Consider the following 11,472-nt stretch of genomic DNA (forward strand, 5'->3'; position numbering starts at 1 on the left):
GTCACCAGGATGTAAAAAAGATGCTGAGATTCTAGAAAGAGTACAGAGAAGAGCAACAAAGATGATTAGGGGACTGGAGGCTAAAACATATAAGGAATGGTTGCTGGAATTGGGTATGTCTAGTTTAACAAAGAGAAGGACGAGGGGGGACACGATAGCAGTGTTCCAATATCTCAGGGGCTGCCACAAAGAAGAGGGAGTCAAGCTATTCTCCAAAGCACCTGAAGGCAGGACAAGAAGCAACGGATGGAAACTAATCAAGGAGAAAAGCAACCTAGAACTAAGGAGAAACTTCCTGACAGTTAGAACAATTAACCAGTGGAACAACCTGCCTCCAGAAGCGGTGAATGCTCCAACACTGGAAATTTTAAAGAAGAGACTCGACAGCCATTTGTTTGAAATGGTGTAGGGTTTCCTGCCTGAGCAGGGGGTTGGACTTAATGACCTCCAAGGTCCCTTCCAACTTTATTACTATTACAATTGAAAATGGGGCAAAACTCATTTAACAACTGTCTTGCTTAGGAACAGAAATGTTGGGCTCAATTGTGGTTGTAAATTGAGGACTACCTGGCCTATCTTCCTCTGTCCAAAAGGAAGAAACTATGCTTGTGTTGCGGAGAACAGAGATGGCATCCAAGAAAATTGTTGGTAACTGCTGGGAAAACACAAGCTTAGCTCAAGAAAACAGGAAGGTGTGAGAAAGAAACTCAAGGCTGTTCCTCCTTAATTCTCTTGAGTATAATAGAGAGGGAAGGAGAAATCTATGAGGCTTTCAAAATTCTTTTATTATACCCTATATCAGGGCTCTTCAAACTTGGCCCTTTTGTGACTTGTGGACTTCAACTCCCAGAGGCTGGGAATTCTGGGAGTTGAAGTGCACAAGTCATAAAAGGGCCAAGTTTGAAGAGCCCTGCCCTATATCAATAAGATAGAGATCAAGGATTTCTTGTGATATTTGTTTCTTGATTTGGCCTACCTGAAAGGGCTGACAGCTGGGATGATAGAGAACATCCGGGAGAGTTGAAGGGAGTGTTAGGATAACATTCCTCTGTTGATATCTGGTTGTGGCTTCTATGGTGGCTATTTTATAAATAGGTAATGCATTTTGTGGTCACATCTCTCAACACTGTAGCTTCAAATCTCCATTTATTTATAATGCCTTGGTAAGACCACACTTGGAATATTGCATCCAGTTTTGGTCACCACAATATAAAAAAAATGTTGAGACTCTAGAAAGAGAGCAGAGAAGAGCAACAAAGATGATTAGGGGATGGAGGCTAAAATATATGAAGAATGGTTGTAGAAATTGGATATGTCTAATCTAGTGAAAAGAAGTACTGGGGTAACATGATAGCAGTGTTCCAATATTTGAGAGGCTGCCACAAAGAAGAGGGAGTCAAGCTATTCTCCAAAGCACCTGAAGGCAGGACAAGAAGCAACGGATGGAAACTAATCAAGGAGAGAACCAACTAGAAATAAGGAGAAATTTCCTGACAGTTAGAATAATTAGTCAGTGGAACGACATGCCTCCAGAAGTTGGGGTTGCTCCAACAGTGGAGGTTTTTAAGAAAAGATTGGACAACCACTTGTCTGAAATAGTACAGGGTTTCCTGCCTGAGCAGTGGGTTGGACTAGAAGATCTCCAAGGTCTCTTCCAATTCTGTTATGTCTGAAGGTAAGAAGAAAGGATTCTCTTCAAAGTAACCCTTTGCTGGTTCACACAACCAGAGTAACTTTGGTTCAGGTGCTTTTCCTAAACTTGGATTCCTACTGTGATTAAGGCTCTCCTCTTTGGGCACATTTTGATCCAAGAGCCATATCTGTGCAACGTACCCGCCTCTTGAAATCATCTGCCACCTTATGTAAAGATGCCTGATGGATGATGAAAGGCGTTGAGGATCTTTTCTCTACCAACAAGATGACTCATTGGCTTGAGTCACCCAAAATCATTTTCTCTAAATACTGTTAGATGGAGTTATGAAACATCCTTATCCAGTCGATACAAAATAATAAAAGGAAACAGACTTGCTGGCTCTTTTAACCTTATCCAACTTCACGTGTCCTCAATGCCAATTTAAGATATCCTGAAATTTCTTCTGCTTTTGCTGGAAACATTTGGCTCTGGGGTTGAGTTGACATGTCTTCAACTCTGATACATCTGACTGTAGCTCAAGCATTCCTGATAACCCAGGGGCAGGCAACCTTGGCTCTTTTATGACTCGTGGACTTCAACTCCCAGAATTCCTGAGCCAGCCATGCTGAGGGGAAAGGGAGAGGTTTCCAAGCTGAGCCATGCTGGCTCAGGAATTCTGGGAGTTGAAGTCCACGAGTCATAAAAGAGCCAAGGTTGCCTACCCCTGTGATAACCTCTATTTTTGCCATATTAGAGAACCAATTTGGTGTAGAGCTTAAGGCACCAGGCTAGAAACCAGGAGACCATGAGTTCTAATCCCATCTTGGCATGAAAGCCAGCTGGGTGACTTTGAACCAGTCCCTCTTTTAGCCCAACCCACCTCCCCGGGTCGTTGTTGTGAGGAAAATAGGAGAAGAAAGGAGTATTACGTATGTTTCCTGCCTTGAGTTATTTATAAAAATAATAATAAAAATTCTAAAATGTAGTTCAACAAGCCTGGAGGGCCATTTCATTTCTCTTTTATTATTATTTTTTGGCTTTCCATACAAAATATTTTTTCTGCTTTCTTCAAAATATGCCAACTTCCCCTAATTCCTTGTTTTTTTTCACTTAATGAAGTTTTATTTGCTATCTGAAGTCTTTATTTGCTAAGTTGAAGAAGAAAGTTAAAGCAGCGGCATGTGTCATCACTGCTGTGTTCTGTATAAAAATGTGACTGTTGTTCCTCTGGGTGCAGAGCTGTGTAAAATGCCAGTTTTCACCAGGTTTCACTGCCTGAGAACCTTGCCAAGATGGGAGTGGTAACAGGCAGATGAGTTAAGCATTGTTTTTATTCTGGGAAAGCATCAGGGGATGCTCTCTCAGCCCCTCTGCTCTAATAAATTAGAGAGAATCAGCAATGCTGCAAATAAAAACACCAAGTCTTGTACTTCACACTTTCCAAACTCTTGTGGGTTTAAGACAGTGTTTCTCAACCTTAGCACCTTTAAGTTGCGTGGACTTCAACTTCTGGAATTGGCTGGGGAATTTTGGGAGTTGAATTCCACATATCTTAAAACTGCCAAAGTTGAAAAGCATCGGTTTAAAGAGTTGCAGCAGGAATGCCATGTGTGTACCACTCCAAAGCACCTTTTTGTTTTCAACTCTAAAGCATAGCACAGCCCTCTGTCCTTATGTCCATCCTCCATCCAGTTCCCCCATTTAGAAAAAATTCTCAGATGAATCTGCTTAATTGACTAACAGACACAGAGAGAGAGAGAGAGAGAGATTCACGGTGCCGGCTCCTTTAAGAACAGCTTCCTGTTTCCGGTTCGCTTCCGGTTGCTCCTGAAGTCACTATTTCTGTCGCCCTTGTACCTTCCGTAAGACATACGTTCTCACCACGCATGCGCAGCCCGGGAAGTTCTTTTTATTTTTTTTCTTCCCAGACCCTAGTTCTGCGAGTTGATCCACGCGGGGTTTTTGCTTCTGCTGCGCGCAGCGACAAATATGGTGAGCGCAGCGTGATTTTGTGTGGGGTAATAGCTTTGCTCTGTCGGGGTGGGGAGGGACGGGGGATTTTAATCATTTATTTTGGAGATGCCTGGGTGAATCAGTCTTTGCACTTAGAAATCGCGTGTGAATCCGATTTTGCAGCCCGGTAAACTTGTGTTAGGCATTGTTAGCTGGGATCATAACAACAGAGGCTCGTAGCGCCAAATCCTGAATGAGGACGTATACAAAGTATCTGCAGGTGCTCAAATCGCCAATGATTTTTTTCCTGAGGCCGTAAAAACGTGTTTATTGAATGTCTACTTTTAAAAAGGACCTGCTTTTTAAGATGAAGGATATACTGCATGCATATGTAACATGTGGGTGTACATATGTAGGGCATGCATTAAAAAGTTAAAAATAATTTAATCCCGTTGCTCACTGATGCAAACCAGGAATATAGTCACTTGGGAACTGCTTACTGGGTGCAGAGAGAAGTGGAGTCTTTCTGCTACTGAAACTGATATGCCATTTTTTTTGTCAAAGGAAAAAAAAAAAACCAAATCCAGTTGGTTTTTGGAAAAAGTATCTTTGGGACAATCATGACCTGGATGATTGAGAATCTCCATAGACCTGGTATGCCATATAAGGCATTCTTTTTCAACTTTAAGATGTGTGGACTTCAAGCCTCAGAATTGCCCAACCAGCATGGGAATTCTGGGAGTTGAAATCCACACATCTTAAAGTTGCTGAAGTTGAGCATAGCTGCTGAAATGCATAACAAGCTGAATGTTTGCTAACTGTAAATGTGTAATTTATTTTAATGAGGATTTGCACATGTTTGAACACATGTACGGTAGTTTTTGCTCAACACTGTTGTAGTATTTATTGGGCTTTAGAGTAATAATAATAATAATAATAATAATAATAATAATAATAATAATAATAATAATAAAGTTGGAAGGGACCTTGGAGGTCATCTAGTCCAACCGCCTGCTCAGGCAGGAAACCGTTTACCATTTCAGACAATGGCTGTCCAGTCTCTTCTTAAAAACTTCCAGTGTTGGAGCATTTACTACTTCTGGAGGCAGATTGTTCCACTGGTTAATTGTTCTAACTGTCAGGAAGTTTCTCCTTAGTTCTAGATTGCTTCTCTCCTTGATTAGTTTCCACCCGTTGCTTCTTGTCCTGCCTTCAGGCGCCTTGGAAAATAGCTTGACTCCCTCTTCTTTGTGGCAGCCCCTGAGATATTGGAACACTGCTATCATGTAATAATGTAGTGTGAGACTACATTATTTTTTGTGTGTAATAAAAAATAGGTATTCTGTAGATATACTGTAGTTATGCACTGGATTGTGAAATTATTCTTAAAGCTTGCTTTATGTTCATTTTTTTCCCTTTATCCTCAGCTCTTCTATTCCTTCTTCAAATCCCTAGTAGGGAAGGACGTAGTGGTCGAATTAAAGAATGACTTGAGGTATGTTTTTATTCACAGCTGTTTGGCTGCAAATGAATGCTGATTTCTTTGTGACCCTAGCCTTCCAATTTCCAGTTTCTAGGTGCTTTCTCCTTAATAAACCCACTCCTTTTAGTTTTCATTCCCTCTTTATTTAATTCACGAGATTCTCTTGTGCTTTTAAAGAACCTTTATCACCTTAACTCTGAATTGTGTTTCCTTTGTTTTTTTGTAGCATATGTGGGACCTTACACTCTGTAGATCAGGTATGAATTATTTCTAACCTTTCTTTGCAACCCTTCTAAAGAATTTTTTTTTTGCATTCTACCTAAGTAGGTCTGTGTTGTTTGAAGGATTATTTTGGTATTCCTATGTCTGAAATATTTCTACACCTCTGCTGTACATACAGTCATCCTTCAGTGTATTTCATTTTGTATTCTGTCTTTGCAGTAGTTCAGGGCAGCAAACAAATTTATTTTATCCCCACTCGCATTAACAAGAAATCAATGGCAATGATCTCTACTTTTGCACCTCTCTAAAGTAATAACTTTGTGGACAATGCCACAAACAATTTGGCTGTGGAAAATCTCCGAGATTGTCTTTCACTGAGGTGAAAAGAAACTAGTGATGATTTTGGATAGGCAGCCTCGAATGACTTGGGAGATAAATCTCAGGATATACAAAATATCTTGCTTGTTTACTGAACTGTCTTTTCTTTCTTCCCTGATTCCACAGTACTTGAATATTAAGCTCACAGACATTAGCGTGACAGACCCAGAAAAATACCCTCATATGGTAAGTGCTCATGTAATGGCCGTGGCAGGATTTGAAAAATATGGATAAATGGCAGTTTCAAAAGTATAGACAAATGTTTATTAGCTTTTCATTTTCACCAAGAAGGCATTATACCAGGGGTCTTCAAACTTGGCCCTTTTGTGACCTGTGGACTTCAACTCCCAGAATTCCTCAGCCAGCGTGCCTGGCTGACAAATTCTGGGAGTTGAAGTCCACAAGTCACAAAAGGGCCAAGTTTGAAGACCCCTGCATTATATCATATATTACTTTTGAATATATTTTTAACTGTAGCTTTTCATAATCTATTTTAACTATCCTGTTTTTTTAACTTTATAATCAGCAATTTTGAGTGTAGAATTAAAAGGGCAGCATAAAACCCCATCCATGGCTATTGCATGACTATTGGGGAGTGAGAAAGTGACTGAAATTGAATAATTCCATCTTATTAGCTGGCCCAGCTTTTATCTATTGATTTTTTTTATTTAGTCAATTTACATGACACCCATCTTACAAATCTGATCCTTGCTGTGACTAGCAGCACATTATGAACAATGCAAAAACATTCAATGTAACATAAAAAAATAATGTCCAGCAAGAACAAGCTCAATAATTACAAGCAGTCCTTGACTTACAACCATTCCTTTAGTGACCGAAGTTGCAACACCACTGAAAAAAGTGACTTATGGCCGTTTTTTCACATGACTGTTGCAGCATCCCCATGGTCACGTGATCAAAATTGTGATGCTTGGCTCATATTTATGACGGTTGCAGTATCCCAGGGTCATGGGATCACCTTTTGTGACCTTCTGACAAGCAAAGTCAATGGGGAAGCCAGAGTCACTTAACAACCCTGTTACTAACTTAACAACGGCAGTGATTCACTTAACTGGGGCAAGAAAGGTTGTAAAATAAGGGGGGAAAACCCTCACTTAACAAATGTCCCGCTTAGCAACAGAAATTTGGGTCTCAGTTGTGGCCATAAGTCGAGGACTACCTGTATTCAGCAGAACAATAACATCACCCCAACATCTAACCTGACCCCCATGCCCTGGAGATGTGATTCTTATTTATTTTTTTTAAATGGTGTGGTACAGGTAGTCCTCGAGTTTACGACCACAACTGAGCCCAAAATTTATGATGCTAAGTAAAACATTTGTTAAGTCAGTTCGCCCCATTTGATGACTCCTTGCCACGGTTGTTAAGTGAATCATTGCAGTTGTTAAATTACCAACACGGTTGTTATATGCGAATCTGGTTTCCCCATGGATTTTGCTTCTCAGAAGGTTGCAAAAGGGGATTACATGACCCCCAAGGACACTGCAGCCGTCATAAGTATGAACCAATTGCCAAGCATCCGAATTTTGGTCACGTGACCCTGGGGAATGCTGCGATGTTCATAAGTGTGTAAAAGGGTCACAAGTCACTTTTTTTCAGTGCCGTTGTGACTGAACGGTCACTAAATGAAGTGTTAAGTCGAGGATTACCTGTATTTTAACAGTTTGCTTAACAGTGGCTGACAAGATTAGATAAACAATTAAGCATAGGAAGCCAACACTGTTCCAAAATGCCACACGGCTAAAATAATTCTTATTTTAGCTGAATTATACCTGGCTGCCTGAATAGCTTGAGTTTAAGACCCCCTGATCCTTACACAGCCCTCCAAGGCTCTTCTCTGTTTCTCTCCAGTTGTCGGTCAAGAATTGCTTCATTCGTGGCTCTGTTGTCCGCTATGTCCAACTTCCAGCCGACGAGGTGGACACTCAGCTCTTGCAAGATGCTGCTCGCAAGGAAGCCCTCCAGCAGAAGCAGTGATGGAAATTTATTTTATTTTTTTTATTCTCTCTGTGTGACTTGACCTTCCCTGAAGAAGAGCTGCAGAAGGGTGGAAGGTCACATTATCTCTTTCTCTGGGAAGTACCAGCAAAGTTAGCATCGTAAATACGGCCACCCACGGTATTTTCCTTGGATACAGATGATGCTCCCACTTGCTAATGTTTGTGCTTGTTCCTTTGCTTTTTTTAAGTGCAGCCTCCATAATGGTTAAATATATTCGCACCAATCTCCATCTCCCAGGACTGCTGGCGATGAAGCTCGGCGAGCACTAAATTGAAGAAGAAATCTTAGATCATCCCTTTCCCGTTCAGACCCAGTAATAAAATCCTTCCATTATTGGTCCTCTTCCTTGCTCAACAGTGAAGAGTACTGTTGAGTAGCAGGAAAGTTCAGTTTGGGTCGAGGATTGATACTCAACCATGAAAATTATTTCTGTAGCTTGTTTGCCCTACAAAGTGGTCTTCTTCATGTATCACCAGCCCTTTCTAATTTCCTTCTGTCTGATGCAACACAGTTAATGCTGGTGGGATTTTTTTTTCTTCATGTTGATGTATTCCCTATTTATAGGATTTGAAAAAAACACTTTCCTAGGAAGGACCTGCAAGCTTCTGAAGTATGGAGGGTGTCAGGTTTATTTGTGTTATGCACACAATATAATACCATTCAGTGTCAACCCAAGCTTTTTCCATTGTAATATAAAACGGCAGGTGCGTTTTCTCTGACCATTAGAAAAAGTTGCAGGTTGAGTCCTGCTGTTTGAGTTTTTTTTAACATTTCACTGGTTTTGTTGTCGTCTTTATATTTCTTGTTATTCTTACATTTTATGGGATATGTACTTTTTTTTTAAGGAAGATTTTTTGAAAGCATAATGATTTGTTCAACGAAAAGTGGACAATTAAAAGTTTGATTTGAAAGATGGAATTGGTTATGGGTTACCGTGTTATGTATTTTTAAAAACAGCATATAAACGTTCCTGCTTGTACCTCTAAAGTGGGTGGGCAACAGCACCTTGGCTTTTAAAGTACAGGAAGTCCTTGACTTAAAACCACAGTTGAGCCCAAAATTTCCATCACTAAGCAAGACAAGTACATTTTGCTCCGTTTTATGACCTTTCTTGCCACAGTTATTAAGTGAACCACTGCACTTAAAGGAATCTGGCTTCCCCATTGACTTTGCTTGTCAGAAGGTCGCAAAAGGTGATCACATGACCCCAGGACACTGCGACCGTCATAAATACATGGCAGTTGCCAAGCTTCCGAATTTTGATCACATGACCATAGGGATGCTGCAATGATCATGTGAAAAATGGTCATAAGTCACTTTTTTCAGTGCTGTTGTAACTTCAAATGTTCACTAAATAATAATAATAAAGTTGGAAGGTGCCTTGGAGGTCATCTAGTCCAACCCGCTACTCAGGCAGGAAACCCTATACCATTTCAGACAAATGGCTGTCCAGTCTCTTCTTAAAAACTTCCAGTGTTGGAGCATTCACCACTTCTGGAGGCAGGTTGTTCCACTGGTTAATTGTTCTAACTGTCAGGAAGTTTCTCCTAAGTTCTAGGTTGCTTCTCTCCTTGATTAGTTTCCATCCGGTGCTTCTTGTCCTATAGTACAGCTCCTGGCTTAAATACAGTGGAATGGACATATTGGGTAACATTAGCTTTGCTGCTTTTATAACATACTGGCTATATTATGTCATATCTTTTTAATATTAACATCAGCAAGGAATGTTATATAAGGCATGGGCATAACTGAGGCTGAAAACAAAGTCTTTGTTATCTGAAAACCTTGACTGACGAAACTCATGGTGGGCAGCCCAGATGTATAATTTTGGGTTGATTTGGAAAAGACCACGGCATAGGGAAGCCATAAATGTGCAATGTAAAAGATTAAAGGACAAGATGTATCAATGAACGAATAAATGAAAACTGGAGTATTGTATTTGGAAACCGACTTGCAAGAAAAAATTGATGTGGAAGAAAAAAGTTAAATGAATGTGAGAAGATGAAATAATTGGAGAAAAAAGAATAATTACTCTCCTCCCCCAAACTGAATGGAGAGTGGACATGAAGGAAGAGGATGTGGAAACTGGTTGGGACAGTGAAAGAATTGTGTTACAGGGTGCTAGAGATGCTTGGTGGAGGAGCCAAGAGCTGCAAATAATGAGGATAGGAAAATATATATGTAGGTATGTGTGTGTGTGTATACACACACGGGAGCTGCAAAGAATATAATTTGAGAGTAAGAAATGGTTATGATTCAAAAAAGCATTTTTTTTTCTATTTTGTAGGAAAGAAAAAGTCCTGTAGGAAAGAAAAAGTCTAAACCAGTGGATAGAATTAAAAATAAGTGGTGAAATAATTTGGGATGAAAATGAAATAAAAGGGATGCTGGAAGGAGTATATTTATTTATAAAATTTATAGGCCGCCCATCTTACCTCAAGGTAAATCTGGGCAACTTAACAATTATAACAATATTTTGATATTGGTATGGGAATAATAGCGATATGTCAAAGAAATGGGATTAAAACAACTGTCCAAGGAAAAAAAAATCTTGAGGTCACAAATGTGAGAATTCTGAAAACTGGAGGTTATGACTGGAGAAATGTTAAAACGGGTGTGGTTTGCAAGTGCAAACAACAATTTCATGTGGGCATGAAGACCAAATTGTTGCTGGTTTTAGGAAGAATTTTCTTTAAAAAGGAAAAGGTAACAAGACTGAATGCAGTCACTACACAGTAATTCGTTTGACAAGGGCTTTGGAAGGGCTTTGGCAGAATCCTGGTTGATAGGGGACAAGGAATAAGGTTTAGGAAAGGCAACACAGCTTTATGAGAGCCAGTTTGGTGTAGTGGTTAAGGTCAAGGTTCAGGACACCATAACTTCTAGTCCTGTCTGAGATAAAGCCAGTTATGTGACCTTGGGCCAATCTCTTAGCTCTAGAAAGGAAGAAGCCAAGGCAAACCACATCTGAAATCTTGCCCAAAAATCTGTAGGGACTTGTTCAGACAACCACCAGGAGTCAACACTGAGTTAAAAGCTCTCTCCCTGTAAATAAGATAAAACAAGCAAGCAGTTTTCTACTGGGGTTGGATTGTCAAAGTAGTCTTTAGAGCCTTAAGATAATTGTATAAGAATTTGAATTAAAACATCTTTAATACAAATAACTTCTCAGGGGAAGCTGGCATATATACACCCATGTTTCTTTGCAGATGGCAGCAAAAGTCAATTTTTGCAAGAGCCACAAGAGGCCTTGAGGATCTTTTGACCGAACAGCGGAAAAGAAATATTTTTGAAACTCAGTCCAAATGTGAGCGGCTTACTAATAAAAGCATAGGAAGGGGCAAGCTAAAATTGGCATACTGTCTTATTATTTCTTTCTCTCTGCAAGCCGTCTTCTGTTAAATGAGTGAGCTGTGGGTGGTGCTATTTCAACACTCGGAGCAATTCTATGGTCTCCCATCAGGATGTCTTGGGAATGAGCAGATTGTTATATAAAGCCCTTGCTGAACAGTTAAGTCATATTTGGTTGCATGGATCCTTTCTGGGTAATTTAAGTTCATCACTGATGGAAATCTTTTCCCCACTCAGAACATATTGTCTTGTAGTTTATGCATGCACAGAGGGCCAACTTTTCATTGGTTTCTCCACATTTTGTCAACTCTACCTGGTAAGAGTTTTGTTTCTGCACAAAGATGTATAATTCACACCCGAAGTTATCTCTGCAACCAGAACAGATTCTGGGTTTTAATTTTGTACAAATCGTACAAGTGGCTGAGCATTT

At 40.0% G+C, this 11,472-nt stretch overlaps 1 protein-coding gene across 1 annotated transcript; it reads left to right on the forward strand.

Moving 5' to 3' along the window:
• The first annotated feature begins 3,551 nt into the window (after positions 1-3,551).
• LSM2 (LSM2 homolog, U6 small nuclear RNA and mRNA degradation associated) lies at positions 3,552-8,609 on the forward strand. Its single transcript, XM_015825606.2, has 5 exons — positions 3,552-3,625; positions 5,014-5,081; positions 5,296-5,326; positions 5,796-5,855; positions 7,542-8,609. Exons 1-5 carry the CDS (start codon positions 3,623-3,625, stop codon positions 7,665-7,667), a joined length of 288 nt encoding a protein of 95 aa, XP_015681092.2. The 5' UTR covers positions 3,552-3,622; the 3' UTR covers positions 7,668-8,609.
• The last annotated feature ends 2,863 nt before the right edge of the window (positions 8,610-11,472 follow it).

This window comes from Protobothrops mucrosquamatus, unplaced genomic scaffold (genome assembly GCF_001527695.2).
Source record: "Protobothrops mucrosquamatus isolate PMUCROS unplaced genomic scaffold, P.Mucros_1.0 scaffold2709, whole genome shotgun sequence".
Classification (NCBI taxonomy): Eukaryota; Metazoa; Chordata; class Lepidosauria; order Squamata; family Viperidae; genus Protobothrops; species Protobothrops mucrosquamatus.